The 23,676-nt window shown below is 45.1% G+C and overlaps 1 protein-coding gene across 5 annotated transcripts in view; it reads left to right on the top strand.

The window, feature by feature from the left end:
• Nucleotides 1-6,346: 6,346 nt before the first annotated feature.
• The window catches only part of FGD5 (FYVE, RhoGEF and PH domain containing 5), a 157,308-nt gene continuing 139,978 nt past the window's right edge, over nt 6,347-23,676 (top strand). For 2 of the 5 annotated variants that reach the window (XM_048490927.1, XM_048490923.1), the window contains exon 1: nt 6,966-7,741. In XM_048490927.1, the coding sequence (XP_048346884.1) occupies nt 7,729-7,741 (13 nt within the window). In that variant the 5' untranslated portion in view covers nt 6,966-7,728. Of the gene's footprint in view, nt 6,509-6,964; nt 7,742-23,676 lie in introns of those variants that run through there. The other 3 variants (XM_048490925.1, XM_048490926.1, XM_048490924.1) reach the window with 3 other exon arrangements.

Genomic DNA, 23,676 nt, shown 5'->3' with positions numbered 1-23,676 from the left:
TCACAGTTTTCTCAGAACTCTCTCAGCCTCACCTACTTCACAAGGTGTTTGCTGTTGAGAGAGGAAGTTTGTAAGCTACTTTAAGACACCTTATGGTTCAAAAAAAGCAAGATATAAATCCAAGCTCTTCTTCTGTGATGAGGATGACAATTAATTTACTTGGGTACAAAATAATCCTGATCCTACATTTTTGGAACTTGCATATCATAAGAAGCAGGTAGACCATTTAGCCCATGATCCCCTTGGATCAATACACCCCCTTGAAAGCAATCCAAGTGGACCTGTAGGTGAAAAAATATGACACATCTTACCTCTAGCACAGACTCGTTGTGTAGCCCTGAGAAAGGTAATAACTGATTTCCTGAGCAGGGTTGCTGAGAAGATAAATGGAGTCAGGACCTTTGTAACAGCAAAAAGTTCGGTGTAATGATAAAGAATAGTAACGAGAGTGGGTGTGGGGGATCTTCCATATGCTCTAACTTGAAAAGATCTGTGAAATTTCACAGCCATGAAGAAAATTGCTAACTATTTTGTAAAACCATCAAAGTGCCTGCTACGGGCAACTGAGAGAATAAAATTATATCAGTAGAGTATTTTGCACAATGAATTTTGCAGTGCTTTTAAAATAAAACTTGTCATGGTATTTTTGCAGCCTCTAGCGCTGGTTATGATAATCTTTGCCGTGTGGGATTACTTTTCCCCCATCGAATGGAAGCCAAGTTTTTGTTATTAGACGCCTGCTATAAAAGCAAACCTGGGGATAGGAAGAGCCACATTAGCATGTAACAACCTATAAAACCCCTCTGCTCAGTGGAGGAACAAATTCCCTTTGCATGAATACTTGAAAAAAAAATAACAATAAAAGAGAAAATGGTTGCTAAATTAATTAAAAAGCAGGAAGAAATGAAATCTCATAACCAGCTTAATGAAATGCTTGCACATCAACAAACTGTCTCAGTTTGATAGCATTGCTCAAGATTCAGAAACTTATGAAAATGTACCCAGTAAATACTGTTTGAGAGTTGGCTCACAGTTTCTATTCTGTTCAGAGTTTCTTGTCCTTCATATTGAACTTTAAAAATCTGGTAGCTGTGACTGCCTGTAAAATTCTGATCTAGACTCCTTATAAGTGAATTTTAAAGGTCAGAAGGTAAAGGAGAACTAAGATAAGCAGAGCTTCCTATAAACAGTTTAAGTGAGTACAACATCCCATTGGACTTGTCCAAGCTTCTAAGCATATTGATATATTGCACTCTTCACGATTTTCAGCATTAACTTGATATAGATTGTAATCAAAGGATTGTAAAACTTTGCATTTTCTTCATTGTATGTCTCACTTACGCAACATTTTAAAATCCAGTCAAATATGAAAAATATCAGTTTGCCCCAGGGGGGAGTTTTCTTTATAAGATTTATGATACAGAAGATAGTTGAAATGGACATGTATCAAAAATCTCCCCCTGCTTTTTGCTAAACAAAACCAAGACTTGAAGGCTGCTGATACTGTTGTGGATTCCTATCCACACATGCAATGGCTACTAAGAGGGAGTTTGTTTCATAAAGCTACAGGTGCTGGTTCTGTTATTGGGATGGTAGCCAATCAATGCATTTTTATTTGTAGATTTCAGATTTTTCTGCAAATCTAGTGTTTTTTTCAGATTTGTAAAAAGATCCATCTTGTCTGTGCCCCAGTGTCTGAAATTAAGTGTCCACATATTTGGCCATGTCAAGAGTTAGATATATTAATGAGAACACAAGACTACCTAAGACAAGGTATAGTATAAACAGTACAGAAACTTGAAGATACCTCTGCTCATGTCTGTTCAGTTCGTTCATTCCAAAAGTTCTTTCCCACAACATTTCTCACAGTCATTTTAATTGGAGGGGGGTTTTTTTGTTTGCAGGGTGTTTTTACACACTACTCTAGAAGTTCTGGGTATCAGGCACAGATGTCATCTGGTGCATGGGTAATTTTGTTCATGCAGAAAAAGAAGGTAGAAAAGAGCTGTTTCTCAGATGAATGCGCATTTTAGCCCAGAAAAAGCTTTGCATTCAAGTTAGAGATGTAGAAAATGGCCAAATAGTAGGGGATGTGTCAGATAGTAGCTTTAGGGACACCTGCAGCAATCCACACTAGGCCCAAAGCATCTTGATTCTTAAATGGCTTAACTCTGGTAGTGAATATCACTCATCGAGCCCTTCGGGGGTGAGGCGGCTTATAAATCTCATTATAAATAAATAAATAAATAAATATCAGCCATGCAGCCTGGAAAGCCCACAGCCAATACCAGCAAATATCATAATTGTAAAATGTGAGTGCAATTATCTTTGTCCCAGCTAATGCTTGGTTCTTCCTCTTTCAGCGCGATGTAATTTCAATAAAAAAATCCATTGATTAAGTTTATAATGAAAGTAAAGTAACGATGGACTCTTATGTGGTCGCCCCCCCACTTACCCCCACACACCATAAATGGACTAGAAACAATACTACTTGTTGTGAGATACTTCATAAGAAATAAACATGACATATTGCTATGAGAAACCAGAGCTGTTGCACTTTTTCACCTTGCTGAAGAAATCTTTATTAGCGATTCTCATCACTGAGCCCATAATCCACCAAACACAAATAATTTTCAGGGATGTAAAATATTTACAGCACTTTGAGTATCTTGTATAAACAGTACTGTGGTTCAATATTGTAAATAAGCATTTTTAAAGCTTCTAGCTGAAAACCCTACCTTTGAATATTCAACAGCGCAATAAAATAAATTAAGATCTCACTGTCTGTTGGACCATATATACTACCCTTCTATTCATGAACACAGTGGGCTGTAAGAGGAGAAGTGAGCTGTAGGTTGACATCCAACTCATACCTGCCAATGCAAACACCTTGAATGGGGGACTCTGTTGATCCTGTCTCTGTCAAAGAGACAAAGGAGCACTCCCGCCCCAGCTCTCTAAACTGGAGCTGTTTTAAAATCAGAGGTAGGGTCAGAAGAATAGCAGATTTCCCTTAGCTCCATCCCATTCAAGAATGCAGAAAGTGCATGAGGAAGAGCAACCCTGCACAGTAATGGCCAGAGGATGGGCAATGGTCTTCTCATGTGATCTCGCCCCCCTACATCGTTTCTGCCTTCATACATCAGGAAAGTCATGAAAGCTCAAGGTGGTAAATTTTGGGCTTTTCCACATAATTCATTTAAAACAGTTTGAGGCAGGAAATGAAACATTTCCTCCGTGGAGTTCCACATTGTTTTTACCCCCAGAACATTTTATTTCCATCCTCCAAACGTTTTTAATATTTTAAAATGATGCCCTGGTTGAAAAGTTTTGAAAACGTCTTCAGTTGCTGTGCGATCTATTGACCGACATTTCCCATGTTTCTCTGCTTCCCTCAACTTCCTCCTCAGCATCATTTTCTGAGCTCACTCAGGGCCTTTCCCCACTTCCCTTAAGCCCCGCGCTACTGGAGGACTCGGCACTCCCCACTGAGAGGGGCGGCGACAGTGCAGCCGCCCCGAAGCTGCTGCTGTCGCGCCCAGCACACAGCATCCCAGGCGCTCTTCTCAAAGGCGCCTTTTGATGGCCCCGTGCAGAGCGCGGGGTCGTGGGGACGGCCGGGCGCACGCCTGGGATGCTGCGCGCTGAGAGCAGCGCGTGGCATAGAGGGGAAGGATGAAAGTGGGGAAAGGCCCTCAGTTCCCCCTCAACTGTTTATTTGCAGCCTTTGTTTGTTCTTTTAGTTGGGTGGGCAGTCTTCGAAGCATTGAATATATGAGGAGTATGGAATGCAGCTTCAGGCTATGAAGCATTGAAGCATCAATTCAACAGAGACCTAAAAAAAAGGGGGGGGGGTTACATAATGTTGGCCAGGAATGGTTTTAAGGGAGTGAGTGCAAACAAAAGGGGGGGGGGATTGAAAATGTTTTAGGTGGAGATCGGTGCAGAAAAAGCCAGAGTCTCTGCTTTGCATGTGGAAGGTCCAGGCTCAGTCCCAACATCTCCAGTTAAAGGAGTCAGGCAGGTAGGTTATGCCTGAGACTTCTACATGAGACCCTGGGGACATCCTGCTACTCTAAATAGACAGTGCTGGACCAATGGTTTGATTCAATACAAGGGAGTGAAATGCTTTTCATAAAGACAACAAACAATACTACTGCATGCCATTGACATTTTAAAACAAATCAAATTCAGGCCAAGTATTGTGATGCCACCACTTTTGAATTCAGATCTATACATAGAAGTCATGCCAATACATAGAATCGTGTGTTCTCATTATCTTTGCATCTTCATGGTATTTTTCAGTCTCCTTCTGTTAAAGCATCTTCACCGTCACAAATCAGGTATGTGGCTGCAACAGTGGCCCCTTCCGTACACGCAAAATAATGCGTTTTCAAACCACTTTCACAATTGTTTGAAAGTGGATTTTACTATTCCGCACAACTTCAAGGAGCACTGAAAGCAGTTTGCAAGTGCATTATTCTGCATGTGCGGAATGAGCCAGTAATAGCTTTTTATACAATTTTAAGACTACGGAGCCCATGATGCAAACCCGGAGTAATACACTGAAGGCAAAATACAAGTAGATGGAAACATCAGGGGGTCTCCATAGAAGTAAGCAGCATTACTGAATAATGAACTGAAATATTGGAAATGACATTCTGTAGGTGCATCTACCCAGAGACTAAAATAACAACATGCTAACAAGCACATCATTTGGAAGAACAAGGAGAAAACATAAGAGAAAAAAAAGAATGTGCACTTATTGGCTAATAAACTATTTACATGGATAGATTCATGAGAAATCCTGTGGATCAAAGTTTGGGTTGGAGCCTAGTTTCGCATTGTCTGAGAAGAACAGCAGGAAATGCCCGAGAGGAGGGATTAGCAACCTTTTAAAAAAATTAAAACCCAACAATTTCAGAATTCAAGGAAAGAGATCAACAAAAAACCTGTATAATAAATTTTCCTAACTGAAAATGTACAATTGAACAGTACTGATAATCCTTAAAGTTTCTCTACTCAAACACTGGACCGAAGCCAGTCTTTTTATTAGAAGTAGCACACACAAGTCTCTCAGAATACAGATGTACACAGGACCACTGTGCATGCTTGTTTAGCACGCTAGCATCAGTCTGTCAACGGTTTACCCTTGGATCACTGACAACTACTCACCTCTTATCATTTCCTTCTCTTCAGTCTTACAGCAGTCTTTGCTGCCACCCCCTTCGCGCATTGGTTATTCTAACATCCCACCTGCTATATTGCATAAGTCATAAACCACTCTATCTGGGGCCACATTCAGCCCCGCAGCCGTAAATTGGAAACTTCTGCCTCAGAGATCACGCCAAGCAGTACAAACGAGTAGCAAGTGAACTTTTAGAAATTATTTCCTGCCATCAGATCCCTTCTGCTACCAAATCTACAAAATTTAGCAGAATCAATAGAAAATCTCTTGTTTGGAGTATGGTTCAACCCCATCCACCCACCCCTTAAAGTTATTCATTCCTGAAGTTTATTACTTTTTTGTCCTTCCTTTAAATCTTCGGGATGCCTTAATGATAATAATAATTGTATGCCATCAAGTTGCAGCCGGTTTATAGGGACGCCCTATGTTTTTCAAGGCAAGAGATTATCAGAGGTGGTTTGCCCTTGGCTGATTCTACAGAGCAACCACACTAAAAAGAGAAATAGTTGTTGTCTCCCATCCAAATATTAATCAGCCTGACTGGGCTATTGGGCAACTACTGTCTTTGGCATTTATTAGCAGAGTCCTGTTAACCTCATATTGAGATGGAGAGATGGCACGGAAAGTTAATAATGTGTTCCAAACTATACAGTGAGTGGTTGATTTAAAAACAACAACCCACAGCCAGATCTTCCTGAAATGCAGCTAGCCTCTTCTACTTTCTGCCCAGGCCCATTGGTTCAAAAGGCACTACGCTGGATGAGAAAGCAGTTCTTGCTCTGTGAGAGTGCCCAGGTGTCTGCCTAGCCCTCTGGCTGCAAACTGAAGCGATGGGTGAAGCAGCCACCCCAGCGTGAACACCACAGGCAGACAGCTTTCTTATCACTCTAAACAGAGAGAGCCCTTCAACCAAAGGCAACCCATTCGGAGGAGTAACCGGGGAGGGCAGACAGGTTTGTCTATCTGAATCCCACTCCCCTCCTCCCCATTGAAACAACCGATCCTCATCGCAGGCTCACGATTCTGGGTCAGTGGGAAGAAATGACCTGCCGGGACGGGATTATCAATGAAGCTGGATGAGAGGAGGAGGAGGAAATTATGTCATCCTTCCTGAGGGGGGGGGGGGGGCAGGATCGCCCGAAAGGGAGGAAAGCAGGCAAAGCGGGGCGGGGGGAGGATAGTCCACACGTGAGCTTTAAAACGCTTCGTCCACCCAGCCCAGGCTTGCTGGGCCAGCAGAAGTCGCTTGTGGCCACGGAAGGTGTCGGGAGGGCCACCTCTGGAGTGGGGCTGGAAGACCGACCCTGGCTGTGCTCTCAGGTGAGTCCCCAGGGACCAGGGTCGTCGGACCGGGTTGGTTCTCTTTCTCTGGCTTCCTTTGCAGTCGCTGGCCCGAGAGGGGGGGGGGGGTTGCCTCGTTTGGCCAAAGGAGTGTCGCGGGGGGGGGGCACACGCATCCTCCCCCAGCTCCTCTCCCAGGGACTATCCCTTCCATCCTGCATCCCATACCGATGTGTGGGTGGGGCGGGGGGATTCTTGCCCTCTCTGGGATCTCGTCAAAGCTGTCGAAGCGTGTCGAGTGTACAAACCGCGGAGGCCAATGGGACTCCTCTAAAAGTAAACCGTTCCGAGGTTTAGACACTTCCAGGAGGCATGGATGACCCCCCCCCCCACACACACACACACCCAAACACCCGCATACCGCGAAGTCCTTTCCCCGGGAGGGCTGCCAAGGGGCCGTGGGAGTTTGGCTTCTTGCGGGCTCTGGGGTGGAGTGCGGGTGCCAGAAACCACCTGGGGGGTGGGGGGTGGGGAGGTGGCATTCAAACAGCACGAAATGAACTCTTGCTTCTGCGAGACCGATGCCCCCTCCGGTCCGCCATCCTATCCACGGACGCCGGCTTGCTCCGATCGCGGAGTTCGCCCTTCCGGCTGAGAATCGGCGAAGCCTCCTCCTCTCCCTCGTAGCTGTGAGTTCCGCGGGACGATCTGAAGCGGGCAGCTGGGGAGGGGGCGCCTCCTGTCCCGGCCCCCCTTCCAGCCGAGGAGGACCCCCCTCTTGCCGGCTGCGAGCGGAGCCGGGGGAGGGGGGCTGGCAGACGCGGCCCCTTTAACTCTATCCTCCGCTTTGGGAGTCCTGCGCGGCCCCCCGCCCCTGCTCGCCCCTCCCGCGCCGGGCTGCAGCGGCTCCGTCCCCGCGCCGGCAAAAGGGCTGCTTCCTCTGCAGGGGAGGCCGGGCGATGCCTGGCGGGCGGAGAGCAGCAGCAGCAGCGCGGGCGGCCAGCTGATGGGGTCGGTCCAGCCGGGGTCCCCGCCGCCCTAAGCCCCGCCGCCTCCCGCGCGCTCCCTGCCGGACCCGCAACTTGGCCGCCCGGATCCCCCCACCCCCACCCCCGGCCATGCCCCGGGCTGAACTTTAGCCGCCGCGCCGGAGGGGCCACCACCTGCAGAGTCCGCGGGGAGCATCATGCGCTGAGCCGGCGGCAGTGGCGGCGACCGGAGGGGGCAGAGAGCCCGTCGAGGGGGGCGGGCGCCGGAAGATGAGCGACGCAGGTAAGGGGCCGCTGCCGGACCGGGTCGGGGGCAGGAGGGCAGGCGAGGAGGCGGCCGGGGGAGATCGAGGACCGCGGGCCGGGCAAGGCGCTCCGGGGCTGGTTTTGGTCAACTCTGCTGCGCTCCGGTCCTGCCGCCGCGCGCCGGGGAAGGGATGACTTTGCCCTGGAACCAGGCTTGGGCTCTCTCGGCGGGGTGTGTGTGTGTGTCTACCTCTTTTTTTTGGGGGGGGGGGCACACAATTGCATCCGTGAAGAGAGCCCCTTTGATCTGCCTTTTGTGTGCCTCACAACGTGATCCTAAACAGAGTTATGCTCTCCGAAGCCCCCTAACTTCAGTTTGGAAAGCCGTGACTGCTTTCTGGGTTGCATTACGAAGGTCCGAATCTAAGCGGTGTTCTGCTGGATCATAGCAGCCCAGATCCTGGTCGGTCTGTCTGTCTGTCTGCCTGCCTGTCTGTCTGTCTGTCTGTCTGTCTTTCTTTCACAAGGGAGGGAGGCAGAAGCAGGAGGGCCAGGGACAAGTCGTCAGGGCGGCTGAAGCATCGCCTTAAGGACTGACTCCTTGGATGCAGCCCGAGTCTGTCATCTGGGGGGGGGGGGGCTTGCCTGAGACCTGCCGAGAGATGGGCCGGGGCCCTGGAGGAGCTGGCTGCCAAGGGGAGCTGCCCCCCCTGCTATCCCCGAGGAGCGAGTCCCTCCCTCGGTGGCTGGCACAGCCTGCCCGGAGAGGAGCCAGGCTTCACCGGTCTGGGACACTGGCCTGTTTGTTATGCCACCTCTGTCTTGCTGCAGCTTGCTTTGCAGTCTTCTGAGGGAAACTTGTTCACCCTTGAGGTTGGGAGGGGAGCAGTTGCCCCTGGTTGCCCCCCCCCTGCCCCTTGGAGGCGAAGGGCTGAGGCAAAAAAAAAGACCTCCAGGAAAGGCCAGATGCCCACTTGCCTCCTCCGTTATGGTAGGAGCTGTCAGTGCTCTTGTGAGCCACCAACACACACTCTTGTGACTTCTCTAGTTTGGACTCACTCACCCCAGAGCACTTTCCTCAGGTAAGACCTACCTGGGGCCCTTTTCCAGCAGGAGGCATCACAGCCTTGTCACTGCAGGTCTTTGCAGCCAGCTGGTGATCCCTGATGCCTGCAGGACTTGAGGGGATGTTGGCAGTCGCTGTATCTCCCCACCATCACCACCACCACCATTGACTGGTAGAACTGCCAGCAAACAGTGGGCTGGCAGAGGGACCAAGCTGCAGCATTCACAGTGGCACGGCTGAGTTAGGGAGCGATTGCAGCTGTTTCAGTCATCCCAACGAAAGAGGGATTTTAAAAATGGTTCGGAGATTCTTAGTTAACGACTTTTACCCTTCAGGTCTTTCTCCGAGCCCTCCTCCTCCTCCTCCGCCTTAACATGTCCCTGTCTGTCAGTCAGTCTCTCTGTCTCTCCGGCATTTGTATCCTGCCCTCCTTCCAAAGAGCTCAGGGCAGTGTGAGTATTTCTCCCTTCCCTGCCAGAGCCGAGTGTGAGAGAGTGTCTCCCAGCATGAAATGCAAGGCAAGAGACTCCACACGTGTGGGAAAGAATTGCGTCAGAAATACTGCAGGGTGCCGAGTAGTCCAAACAGAGTAGTAGCCCCAGAAGATGTAGTAACTCAGACTTGGATGGGCTTCCTCTGTAACAAGCCGAACTGCTTTATCTGAAATGCCTTTGCTTAAGAGAGCTCTCACAAGAGAATTCTGTTTGGGCTCATTTCTGGGCATGACTGTCTTGCGTTTCCTTTGGCTGGCATTGGCGCAGGCATCCCCCACACTTCTGTGGGGTCCTCAGCGTGCTCTAGTCTATGTTTTCTGAGATGTCAGGTCTTCGTGAGACTGCCCACTGTACCCTTCTTTCTCACAGAGAGATTTGTCAGAGAATCTCTTGTTCTGGTGGGGTTTTTTCTCTCTCTTCCTGTTGACACTGTGTTGGCACTTCCTCTTGGACCTGCTTCCTTCCTTCCCATTCTCCAGCATCCTGGCGGCTTTAGTTAGCAAACTGGGTTTCTTGGGCGTTTAATCTCTCTCCAAACAAGATTTTAAATCTCCCTTTCTGTTCTCAAGTGCGAAGGCAAGATGGCTGCAGTGCTTGCACTGGAGTCAATGGGATTTACTTCTGAGTATCCATGTTTAGGATTGCACCGGAATTGCAATCAGATGGGTTCTAGCCAGCCACAGAATTTCAAATTTTCGTAATTCTGAGTATAGATACCTACAAAATGTTGATGGTGAGCTCAAAGGAAGTGTCGTATGCAGCACATCAACAACAAGTGACAACGCTGAAAGGGGCTACCTTATTTTCATATATGAGAACACATGCCTTAAACTGAGTCAGGCCATAAGTATGTCAAGGTCACTGTTGTTTACTCAGACTGGCAGTGGATCTGCAGGATCTTAAGTGGACAAGAGTTTGAATTTATACCCTGCCTTTCTCTTCTGTAAGGAGTCTCAAAGTGATTTACACACTCCTTCCCTTCCTCTCCCCACAACCTTGTGAGGTAAGTAGGGCTGAGAGAGTTCTGCGAGAACTGTGACAAGCCCAAGGTCACCCAGCAGGCTTCATGTGTGGGAGCAGGGAAACAAACCTGGTTCGCCAGATTAGAGTTGGCCAGTCAGGTAGAGGAGTGGGGAATCAAACCCAGTTCTCCAGATTGGCATCCACCTGCTCTTAACCGCTATACCAGCAGTGGCGAACCTATGGCATGGGTGCCAGAGGTGGCACTCAGAGCCTTTCTGTGGGGACTTGTGCACAGAGTCTGTCATGTGGAGGGGCGGAAAATCACCCCTCCCCCCCCACACACACATCTAGGCTGGCCTGGGCGTGATCATTTACCTGGGAGTAACCTCGGTTGCTAATAATGTTACTTGCTTCTGAGTAAACCCTCCTACGGTTGTGATTCACCCATTTGAAGCGTTGCATGGTTGCTTCACCAAGCTTTCTCCTGAATAACGTGTTTCTAAACTGAAACCTCAGTATTCAGATTAAATTGCCGTATTGGCACTTTGCAATAAATAAGTGGGTTTTGGGTTGCAATTTGGGCACTCTGTCTCGAAAAGGTTCGCCATCACTGCGCTATACCACATTGGCTGTTTTTGATATTGCCGGCTGCCGGCTGCTTTTTAATGGAGGTTCCAGGAATTGAATCTGGGATCTCTTGCCTGCTGAGCAGAGGGTCTCTACCCCTGAGTCATGCCCCCTCCCTTTTCTTCAAATCTTGGCAACCCAATCATTAGCATTCATGGCTGTTATTCATTCAGGCTGTTTAATACACCTATTAGTTTTACCCTCCAGGACAGAAATTATTGAGAAAGACTTTCTCAGAGGTATTGATTTCCAGAACTTTTTATTCCTTGCTGGAGGGTTAGAATTCACTGAAAACCAACCACTAGGGTGGTTTTCAGTGAATTTAGGGTGGTGCACGCCAGGGCAAAAGCCCTGGGCGCTACTTGCCTAGGGGTGCCCAGGTTGCCCCTTTGCAAAGCAGGAAGTGGCCACCACTTGGAGGGCTGGTCTTCCCACCATTAAGAAGGCCAAGTCTACCAGTTCGTCTTAATGGCAGGTAGACCAGTCCTCTGGAGAACTGGTTACCTACCTGCAGTTGAAAGGAATGGGTAGACCTGGACATTGGAGAGCTGGTCTTCCAAGATGGGGAAGACTTGTCAGATTGGAACAGGGATGTAATTTCAGTGCTTGCATTGGATGCCATTTTCTGTAGATGCATTCCTCAAACCAACTGTTTATGGTTAGACTATAACTGAAGAGACCCATGTTAGAATATCTGCTCTACCAAGAAGCTCCCTGGGTTTATCTTGGGCAACTTACTATCTATCAATCTAACCTACCACACAGGTCTGTTGTGAACATAAAATTGGGGGGACACAGTGCATACTGTGAACTCATTGGAAAATGGGCAGGAAATATTGAGTAAGTGTTATTGCTCTCTTAAGCAATTTGATGTATAGTTTTCTGAAGCTCCCCTCTTGTTTCTCCCCGCCCCCTTCCAAGAAACAAAAAGATGCAATCTGATTTACATCATTTAAAAACTTGCTCAAAAGCAAAAGAGAATCATGGCATATGAATACATTTCTCCTAGGACAGGGGTAGGGAACCTGCGGCTCTCCAGATGTTCAGGAACTACAATTCCCATCAGCCCCTACCAGCATGGCCAATTGGCCATGCTGACAGAGGCTGATGGGAATTGTAGTTCCTGAACATCTGGAGAGCCGCAGGTTCCCTACCCCTGTCCTAGGACAATCCTGTTTGGCAGAAAGATGAGCTAACTTTTTTGACTGGGCAGTGGTCCTGCCAGGCACATTTCTGCCAAGTTGGTCTGTCTCTCCCCTGGCCCTCCCATTTCCGACTGCAAGGGAAAATGAAACTAGGCACCAAATTACAAAAACAAACCATCAATTTATAAGCTTTCCAGCCACTCCACAAAACTGGAAATAATTCTGTTTAGATTTGGAGCATTGCCAATATTTACAAATGAGTATTGATCAGCTTACCTCTTGGCTAGTACATTCCCAAGGTGCAAATTTCTATTCATCATCCTACTTACAGGTGTACCATTTACAGAGTGCAGTAGTGTGTCGCTGTCCCCCTTGTGTTTTATATTGCATTCAGTGATTCCTCCAGAGCCCTTGTGTCTGTGGTCAGCTCAATGGTTTGACATTTGTGCAATTAAATGAGGTGATGTACAAACTGTGCATGCTTTTCCTCTCCTGCTGTAATCTGAGGTCTAACCAGGATTTGAAACCCTTTCCCCTTGTTGGAAACAGTAAAATGTAATCAGAGGCAGTGCCTGCATTATGAAAGGACTGATGTCAAATCAACGAGGTGACTGAGGAGATACTAACTGGTCAGAAGGGCTAACTTAGAAGGAACTGAATTGAATTATTATTTCTGTAGAAAAGTACAGTAAAGCACAACACTTTCATTACAAGCTGTGTGATTATCTGGGCACAGGGTAGTCATGAGGAAAGTCTACAATTTGTAACTTCCAGCCAGTGGAGAGGAAGGTTGTGTGCCCCTACTGTTACACACAGGATTCAGCTTTTGTTATATGGTGGGAAACACTACACTGGGTGTGTGGGGGACATGCATTCAGGGGAGTTTCCTCCCACTTATGTGTTCAGAGGGGTGCAGTTTCAGCAATCCATAGAAAGATCACAGAAAATAGAATAGATTGAAACTAGAGTCCTTCTGCATTTTCATACTTCCTCTTAAATTGATGGAATGTGACTGGCAAAATATACCCGTATATACTAGGGCAGGGGTAGGGAACCTGCGGCTCTCCAGATGTTCAGGAACTACAATTCCCATCAGCCTCTGTCAGCATGGCCAATTGGCCATGCTGGTAGGGGCTGATGGGAATTGTAGTTCCTGAACATCTGGAGAGCCGCAGGTTCCCTACCCCTGTACTAGGGGATACATTTCCTTGGCACTGTTTGTCTTACATTATATTATTAAATTAACATTTATGGGCAATAAAGAAAATGCACAGTTAATGTTCTGATCTCTTAATTTGACCTCTCAAAAGCTGTAGGTTATTAATGTCTTTTAAGGGAAAATTGCTTTAAATAACTATGTCACGGCACATTTTTGCTCTGCCATATGACTTTCTGCTAAACCATTTCTGCCTAAATTCCAAGGAAATCTTTCGTGAGTTGTAATTACATGCAATGCTTAAAAAAAAAACCTTAAGTGCTAATAAGCATTTAAGACAAAGTAGGCAATAAAATAAACATAGGTGTTGACTGAAAGGGTCATTTTAACTTGAACAGCCATATTTTAAAATGCTTTTGCAGGCTACCAAAATGTAGACTTGAATAAATCTGTTCATCTTTAAGATGCCACAAGACTCCTCTTCATGTTTGTATAATTGTTTTAACCACTGCTAAAATATGCGTTTGCTTGGTGGTGGAGGAAAGTACTGTCATATCACAGACCCCATAGGATTTTCAAGGCAAGAGATGCGCAAAGATGGTTTGCCATTTCTTCCCTTTGTGTAGCAACCCTGAAGCTCCTTGGTGGTCTCCAATCCAAGTACCCAGGCCAAGACTGACCCTGCTTAGCTTTTGAAGTCTTATGAGACAAGACTACCCTTGGTCATCCAGGCCAGGACACATAATTGTGTGCTGTCAAGTTGCAACTGACTCATGCTAACCACAGGAAACTTTATCTCATGGGGTTTTCAAGGCAAGAGGTCAGTAAAGACGATGCATCATTGCCTTCCTCCGCATAGCACTCCAGTCTTCTTGGTGGTCTCCCAACCACGTACTTATGAAAGTTGACTCTGCTCAACTTCCACCGTCTGACAAGATTGGACTAGGCTGGACTTATTAGACTTATGTTGATTTTTATCTTCTACATTTATGAGTTTATGCCATGTTCCTGTGTTTCCTTTTTCCATATGGTGAAGTCAGCTGCTTGGAGGAGGTGGAGTTTACAGCTGTCTTCATCATCTCACTATTAACAAAGACAATATAGTCTTTGGGAAAATATCTCAATGAATTAAGTGAGACTTCTGACTCTTGGGATTATGCAGAGTTTTGGGATTATGCAGTATATATCTGGTGAGAAACATCAGGCCTCTGAGAAGTTGAATAGGTCTCGCTGCTTTCTGCGTTTGTTTGAAACCAAGTGGGCTGAGCTGCTACCATCTCATTGATTAAGTGTTGGGCTGGAGTCCAGGGTTTCTTCCCACAGACACAGTGAACCTAGAAAGATCCATGTTTTATCAGTGGCAAGCCCTTAACCCTTCATTTTGAGGAAGGGATGGGTATGCCCAAATTCACAAAAAATTATCAAACAATTTTAGTGAATTTGGGAGTCATTTGGAAAGCAAAAGCTGTCTGGGCCCTGTGGGATCTCGGTGAATTCCGCAGGGCCTGTAAGACTGAGTTGTTCTACCGGGCCTTTGGAGTGACCAGCCGCTGAGTGAGGTGCCCCCTCTTGCTCTTTTTCCATCAGGGTCCCTTTCTTGGGGAGGGTTCTTGGGGAGGGTTTTAAATATGGGTCTTGCTGGACGCCTTTTATTGTATTAACTGCTGTTTTTAAAGGGATTTAGTAATATATTTTAAATTGATGGAGCCTGTGTAATTTTGTAATTTATTAATTTTGCTCCCTGTTTGGTTGTGGTAGATTTCACGTTGTACACCGCCCAGAGCCCCCCAGAGATAAGGCGGTATAAAAAACCTAAATAATAAATAAATACAATAAATAAAAAAAGAGTGAAAAGCAGATGGCATGAAATCTACCAGAGCCCCTAGAGGATGGGGCGGTATAAAAGTTTAATAAATAAATAAAAAATAAAATAAAAAAATCTAGCCGATCTTGAAATTATTTATTGTTTCAACCTGGGCTTCTGTTGATGACAGCTCAGATGGTTTATAACATCAGCAGAACTTCCTCTTATGGAATTATTTCCTTGTAAATCACTCCAGACCATCAATTTAACAGTCTCTGTAACATATGGGAATCAGGTCACAAAGCATATGCTCCAGATTTATCTAAATTCTGAAAAATGTTAATGTGGCTTATCTCTATAGCCCTATTAAACTGCGCTTTATAGGCTGGTTAAGATAGCCCGAGGAGTAGAAATTAGCATATGTAGACTTCATTCCAGTAAAGCACTTCCAAACTGAGTTAAAATTAATGAGGATATTCTTTTATTTTACTGTAGTCCGTAATAGTGGATCTCCAAACTGTTAGTCTCAGTTTTGTTGGAACCATAAGACCTTCCATGCCACAGAACAACCTTTCTTATATTAGGCATAGTTAAATGTTTTGTTTAACTAAGGCCCCTTCCACACACGCAAAATAATGCGTTTTCAAACCACTTTCACAACTATTTGCCAGTGGATTTTGCTATTCCGCACAGCTTTAAAGAGCACTGAAAGTAGTTTGAAAGTGCATTATTCTGCATGTGCGGAATGAGCCTAAGACCCATGGTTTTCAGTGAGGTGTGGATTGTGTCTATGTGCTTTGATTCAGGGACCCTTTAGCACACAATGCGCTATGGGCCACTCAAGAGGAGCAAAAGCTTTCCCTCCCACTTAAATGTTAGGGATGTGCATTATTTCTGATTCTGACTTAAGCTTATGAACTAGTTGGTAAACTTATTAAATTTGAACATGGGGCTGAGTAAGGCTGTCATCTAAGTGTAGTACTTCAATTATTCATATGGGAGACACAGGTTCAGGCTAGCCACTCTCTCTGAGCCTAATCTACCCAGGAGAAAATGAAGAAGGGGAGAATGAATAAAAAGGGACTTCGTTCTAAGTAAATCTGCTATGGATTGCTCCCTAAGAGACTGTCCTTCTTTTGGAAGTAATAGTTTCACACTGTGTTTTGAGATTTCCTGAGGTGCGCCTGACAACCAGTTCTGTATTTTCCAGCATGGTGTAGTGGTTAAGAGCCGTGAACTCTAATCTGAAGAACCAAATTTGATTCCCTGATCCTCTTCATGACAGTGAACTCTGATCTGGTGAACCAGGTTTGTTTCCCCACTTGTCCACATGAAGCCTGCTGGGTGACTTTTGGGCTAGTCACAGTTCTCTCAGAAATTTCTCAATCCCATGTAAAGTGTCTGTTGTGGGGAAAGAAAGGGAGGGAATTTATAAGTCACTTTGAGACTCCTTACTGTTGAGAAAAGTGGGTATAAGTACAAACTCTTCTCTCTCTTCAGATTCTTAAATGTTCAACCATAAGATGGTGTTGGATGAGTTGTAGACTTCATTCTCAGTTGAGACTGATGCCAATAGACCAGTACTGAACTAGAGGGACCAATATTATTCCATATGTTCAAATATGGAGATACTGTTGCCAGTTTTGTGTAACACACACACACTGCCTCACAATAGAATGGTTTTTGAGAGTGGGTTCAAAACAAAGCCACGGTCAATAAAACCAAACATTAAAACAGGAGCACTTAAAAAAAACCCTAATATTAGCAGATAGAAACAAAGATAAGATTTAGGAGCAGCAAACATTAAACAGAAGAATCACAAAGGAGAACCATTAAAACAAATGCATGGCCACTAAAACCAAGAAGCAGAGCTAGACACATTATGGGTTGCAGATTCATGTGACACAAGTTGGGTCATGGGTGCCTAGTCCAACATGTAGTCACATGTATGATCAGGGGAATTCACCTTGGTTTGGCTTGGGAGCACTGTTAAGGGGGAAAGGGCTTCAAGTTTTCCTCTTGAAACATTTATCAGAAACAGCTGCGTGAGGTTAACTGATTCATGTCACACATTTCAGTGTATTGGCGCTTACATAAAGTGAAATCATTTTAAAGAACAAGAATGTTTTTACCTAGAACTGAAAATGAAAACAAGATGGAGCTAGGCATATATAATAGAAGAGTTTCACAAATTGGGTGCCATCCGACAAGATAATCTGCCTCACTTCAGTAGGCATTATCAACAGGGCCACAGATGACAATCTTAATGTTTGGACAGCCTCATCGGGGAGAAGACAATCCCTGAGGTACCACTTCATGCACTCCCTCCACTCTTTTCTAGCATATTTCAGATAGAAATAATCAACATGGAAATAGGCACCTGGCCACTCAGACAGTATCCATGAACACATTACAGTCATTCACCTCTACACAGGAAAATCCAGTCATAAGGGACTGGATAATGTGTGTGGATGTAGCCTGGGTGTTCAGAAGGACAGTAATCAGTGTTGACTCTCCAAATGACAAAGACAGCTGATGGCTTGTGTAACCCGAGTGTCCTGTCAGGTGTTTTTTTTTATTTGGCAAGTGTTCCTTTCCATTGCTTTGACTACCACCCTGGACTACCTCCTACTGTAGGCTATAGTGAGAGAAAGGAACGCATATATGTGAGGCTGTCTTCACATGTGAATCAGACTGCTAGTCCATTGACCAAAGGATTCTCTTCTCTGACTGGCAGTGGCTGTCTAACAGTGCCATACTAAGCAGAGCTATACCTTTCAAGTCTGTTGATATCATTGGGCTTAGAAGGGTATAAATAGGATTTCACCCCAAGGCTCATACAGAGATCTTCCCAGTATGGAAACTGGTAATGGCTGAGAATGGGACCTTTTGTGTGCAGAGTATGTACTCTACCACCGAGCTAAGAACCCTTGCAGTGCATATGTGGACATTCTTCATGGGCAATAGGGGCAGCTGCCCTGGGTGCCCCCCTTGGAGGGCCCAACTGTCTTCACGTATCCCTGAAGAAGAGAAAAAGAGTTTGGATTTATACCCTACCTTTCTCTACTGTAAAGAGACTCAAGTTAGCTTACAAACTCCTTTCTCTTCCTCTCCCCACAACAGACACCTTGTGAAGTAGGTGTGGCTGAGAGAGTTCCAAAGAACTGTGACTAGCCCAAGGTCCCCCAGCAGGAATGTAGGAGTGCAGAAACACATTTGATTCACCAGATAAGCCTCTGCCACTCAGGTGGAGGAGTGGGGAATCAAACCCGGTTCTCCAGATTAGAATTCACCTGCTCTTAACCACTCCACCACACTGGGGCGAGAGTAGAAGAGAAAGCAGCTGGTATCTAGTGGCAGCAATGGCTCTAAATCACTTTGCTTGGCCCAAGTGAAGAGGGCTGGTGGTGGGGTAGCAGTAATTCCAAGGACCCATCTTGAACTTTTGCCTAGGACCCCAGATTCACAAATACTGACCCCTGGTCTGTTGCCACTTTGTAACAGGCTGAACACAAATTATAACTTTTTTTTTCAACGATGGCAGCAACATAGCAATTACCTATCGTAAACACACTCATTTCATTGCTGTTGCTTCTCACCAACATTGCAAATGTTTACTCTGTTTTGGAATTATGTGTAGCCAGAGGTTTGGTTTGATTCGCTCAAATTCTGATTCGAAATCCAATCTACTTATCTATCACTTCATCCCTCCAAGGAGTTCTGAGTGCCTTAGGCTCATTCCGCACACACAAAATAATGCACCTTCAAGCTGCTTTCACAACTGTTTTTGCCATTCCGCACAGCTTCAAAGAGCCCTGAAAGCAGCTTGAAAGTGCATTATTCTGCGTGTGCGGAATGAGCCATAGAGAGAGAAAATGGTTGCGGCAAAGACAGCCATAGGCTTCATGGCTTAATATGGATTTGAAATCACATCTTCCTGATCCTAGTTTAACACACTTAATGTGCAGGCAAAGAGACTCTGCTACTCATACCGTGGTTAATCATTCCTTTCATTTTAATCCCTCCCTTTCTCCAAGAACCTCATGGTAACATACATAGATCTCGCTATCATTTTATCTTCACAACAACCTTATGAAGTAGATCAGGGTCAGAGTCAGAGACTGGACCAAAATACCTTGTTTTGTGGATTTAAAACCCAGCATTCCTAGTCTAAGCCTCACACTGACTCTTCCTGCACAAATCTCCTAAAACATTTGTAAAACATTTGTAAAATGTCCCCTTTTGTCTTCTCTCACCCCCTGGAAATGATCCATGGCTGCCATTATATGACCCCCCCCCCTTTTGAGTTCGTTGATGAATTGATGCTTCATTTCTTTACAGCATCGTGCTGCAATTCTCTGCTCCTCATAGACTTGATGCGTAGAAGATTACTCCCCCCCCCCCCAAAAAGATCTAATAAATAGGGGAGGGGGAATGGAAAGTGAGCTCACAAAATGGCGTGAAGGAGGAAGTTTGGGGACAGCAGAGAGGCTTGTAAAACATTTTAAAGTCATAGATACACACAGTGAAGACATTTTGAAAACTTTTCAGCCTCAAGAATCGTTTTAAAATAAAATAAATTAAAAGGGGATTCATTTAAAATGTTTTGAGGCTGAAAAATAAAACATTTGGAAGTAAAAACAATGCAGAACTCCATAGGGGAAACATTTTATTTCCTGTCTCAAAATGATTTAAATGAATTGTATGGAAAAGCCCATTCTGATCCTTGCACCATATTGTAATATGTGTGTCTGTGTGTATAACTTTGCCATTAAGTCATGGCTAACCTTATGGCAACCCTGTAGTTTTCAAGTCAAGAAACATTCAGAGGTGGTTTTGCCATTGTCTGCCTCTGTGTGGGCTGAAAGAGTTCTGAAAGAACTATGACTGGCCCAGAGTCACCCAGCAGGCTTCAAATGGAGGAGTAGGGAATTGAACCTGGGTCTCCAGATTAGAGTTTGCCACTCCGAACCATTATACCATTCTGGCTCTCTCATTGTAATGCAGGAGGGCAAAACAAATATGCTTTCTTCACATGGGAATTTAAAAAAACCTAGCTTGTCACCAGTCTCAAAGGTTCTGAAAGTGTGATGTAGTGGGTTTCATGGAAAGGGATGTGGCCCTGCTGAAACCTAGTCTCACCCAGATGGAAAGGGATGAGAAAGAAGCAGAGCCTGACAAGGAAACCTCAAACAATACGGGGAGGAAAAACACAAGAAACTGTCTGATCCCAAAAAACGGTTTTCTTTGGGTACAGGGTGTTTTTCTCTCTCCCTCCCTGTTGTTCAATGACACACAGTTTGAAACAAACAGACATGTTTACCATTTTAAAAACATGTACACTTTGCATGGCGTAATGTTGCTTTTGTCCTTCACAGTGGAAAACCTTTTTGCTGGCCAACTGTTATGGAAGCAGGAATGTACAGAGAGTAGAACTCCCTACTCCCCTGCTGATAAAAGGGGTCTTTTTGCTTCTTCACTCTGGAAGATATTTGTTTATTTTTATTTTTTTTTAAAAGCAACCCCCCAAAATACGGACTGAGGAGCAACTGAGGAAAGAGACTAAAACAAGCTCAGTTGACAACATGATGCAACTGCAATAAAACACCTTGTGGCAAAGCAAAGGTGGCAAGTTTAGAATGTTAGAACACAGAATACTGGATGATGCCCACGAGAAGCTGTGAACCTGCCTACATATAGCTCCGCAAAGACTTCCTTATTTCATACCATCTGGCTTGTACTACAGATAAAGTTCTTGCAGCAAGCAGCGCTTTTCCCATCAGTGTCATAAAGTGGAATCATATGCCTTAATCCTAGCCGGGGAATTCAAATAATAAACAGGCACATATTGGTGGCTTTTCACCCTATTATTTCATATCATCTATGGGAGCTCAATTTTATATCCATAAAGTCAAAGGGGTAATGGGGAAAGATGCTGCATTCCAGTTAAGAAGATAATAAATTTCTAGATAAATTTGTTGAAGACTGAGCTATCAATAGCTATTGGTCATGCTATCACAGTGGCACCTTGGGGGAAAGACACTGTAATATATATGCATGGAGTTGTAGACTTAGAACATACACTAGGTGGGGGGGGGGAGGATAATCTTGTCTCCTCTCCCCACCTCGATCCCACGATTGTTCCCCCCACCTTGCTTTCTAAGTGCTAACAGATCATCTGAAGATGCCAGCCATAAATGCAGGCGAAACGTCAGGAGAAAATACTATTGGAACATGGCCATACAACTCAGAAAACCCACAACATCCTTATGGTGTTATAGTTAGAGTGCTAGACCATATGGGTTTAAATTGCAACTCTGACTTGAAGCTTAATGGGTGACTTATTGGGCCAGTCACACTTTGTTGGTTTAATTTACCTTACAGGGTTTTTGTGAGAGCAAAATGGTAAAGGAAAACCATATATATGGCGCTGAGCTCCTTAAAAAAAAAAGTTTAAAATGCTCTGGAAAAATTAACTCTTTTCTCCTGCAATGATTCGTAATATTTAAAGAAAGATCCTTAAAATGACAGGCACTAGTAAATCACTAGCCTTATAAAGAAAGTTGTGCAAGCTTGGGGCAGGGTTTTTTTGCCTTGCAACACAGTTTACCTATCTGTAAAATAGGAATGCTCATATTTAATTGCTTGGTTTGTGATGTTTTCCTACTGACTAGATTTCTGTTCTCGCCAGATTGTATTAGCATTTATGAAAGGCCAGATGGTTAGTGTGGGGTTCAATGACTCATGCTTTAAGTATGCTTGAATTAGGGTTGCCAACTCTGGTTTGGAAAAATCCCAGAAAACTGGGGAGGGGCAGATCCTAGGAATGGTGAGTTTGGGCAGAGGAGGGACTTCAGTGGGGTACATAAGGCCATGGAAGCCATCCTCCAAAACATCTGTTTACTCTGGAGAACTGATCTCTGTGACCTGGAAACCAGGGAGATCTCCACCTGGAGGTTAGCAACCCTAGGTTGAATCCGTATGGATAGCCATGTTAGTAGTTTGCTGCAAAATCCACTTGCCCCGTAATTTTGGTTTTGAAGGCTTCTGCAACATGATCCTGCGCTCTGTGTAGCTGATGAAGTGAGGTCTAATGAATGATAGCTTATGCTGGAAGGTGTTGTCAGTCTTTAAAGTGCCACTGGACTTCTGTATCACATTTCATTGAACAGAAGCTGAGAAAGTGGAATGCTGTTTACACAGCATTGCAGTGATGCAAGGGAAACACAAACGGAGCACTGGGACAAACAAGGCTGAGGCAGTGGGAGTTCTCCTGTGTATCTCACCCCAGCAGAAACGGAGCAGGTCTTGTTGTGATATCCTGAGCTGGGGTGTGGTGGAGAAAGCGGCTATTCCTCCTTCTTCAGCAGCTAAAACAGAGCCAAAAGCTGCCAAGACCATCAATCATAAGGCTCTTGTGAGCACCAACAGTGACTTTAAAACAAAAGAAAGCTGCTTGCCAAGGAGACTTGCCCTTTATGATGTTGCTCTTTAAAACAAGCAAAACAACTGCAGGAATTATTTGGGGAAAGTGAACTTGCATTGACACTGATTATAGTTCCCTGTCTTGGCTACGAGCATGTATCATTGCAAAGAGTTTCGTTCAGCCCGAGAAGCCCTCCTTTTAAGACCCAGTGTGTTATGAGGAAAGAGCATGAGCTTCATTCACCCACTGAAATCAATGAGGCCTACAGCTGGGTCAGACCATGCCCAAACTTGATTGGAAAATGGAATACAAGTCTCTTTATTAACTGGCCAATTGAATATCTTTGAATAATTTTTAATAATTAATTTTCTTAATAAGTAATTAATTTGCTTTAGTTAATTTAAGCAGTTAAATTGTAGAATTCACCACTAAGCAGTGTACTGGTAGTCACGACTTTAAAAGACAGGAGGTAAGGTCTATTTATGCCTAGAAGAGCTGGGGCCTAAATGGAATTTCCTTATTCAGAGCCAGTAAGCAGATGACACCAAATTAGGGGTCGCTAATACCACAGAGGACAGGGCGAGAATTCAAAATTACCTGCACAGATTAGAGAGCTGGGCCAAAAGTAACAAAATGAATTTCAATAGAGATAAATGTTAAGATCTCACTTTGGCATAAAAAAATTAAATGCACAGATATAGGATGGGTAACACCTGGCTTGACAACAGTACATGTGAAAGGGATCTGGGAGTCTTAGTGGACAACAAACTGAACATGAGTTAATAGTGTGATGTGGCAGCAAAGAAAGCCAATGCAATTCTGGGCTGCAACAGTAGGAGCAGTAGCATACTGCTAATAGGGACATGGGGTATCTCATGTCCACGGGCGCACACCATTCCATCACGTGGGGGGGGGGTGCTGGGTGCCGGCCGGGTCCTTGTTCCTGGCCTCTCCCATGGTGTGGCAACCCAGCCAGTGCCCAGCGGCTCCCCCCGTGCTAGGGTGCTGCTTGCCAGTTGAGCTGTTTGCTACAGCTGCAATTGGGGCACGGGGGGCACAGCAAGCCAGGCAGGGAGGCGGTCAATTTAAGTCACTGAGTAGGAGTATAGTGTCTAGAGCTGGAGATATAATAGTAACTCATCTGGAGCCCAATCTAAAGTATATATTGCTGAAATATTGTAAATCTTTGAGGCCTTCCTAATTGGTTCTTCAAGAAACTTAAACAGCTCATTGACCATGTATGGTTGGCTTTCTGGACTGCAAATATGGTGTGTGTGTGTTTCTGTCAAGC

The sequence above is a fragment of the Sphaerodactylus townsendi genome, linkage group LG03 (genome assembly GCF_021028975.2).
Source record: "Sphaerodactylus townsendi isolate TG3544 linkage group LG03, MPM_Stown_v2.3, whole genome shotgun sequence".
NCBI classification, from domain to species: domain Eukaryota; kingdom Metazoa; phylum Chordata; class Lepidosauria; order Squamata; family Sphaerodactylidae; genus Sphaerodactylus; species Sphaerodactylus townsendi.
The sequence above is the reverse complement of the archived record's forward strand: the minus strand, read 5'-3'. Positions and strand labels throughout refer to the sequence as shown.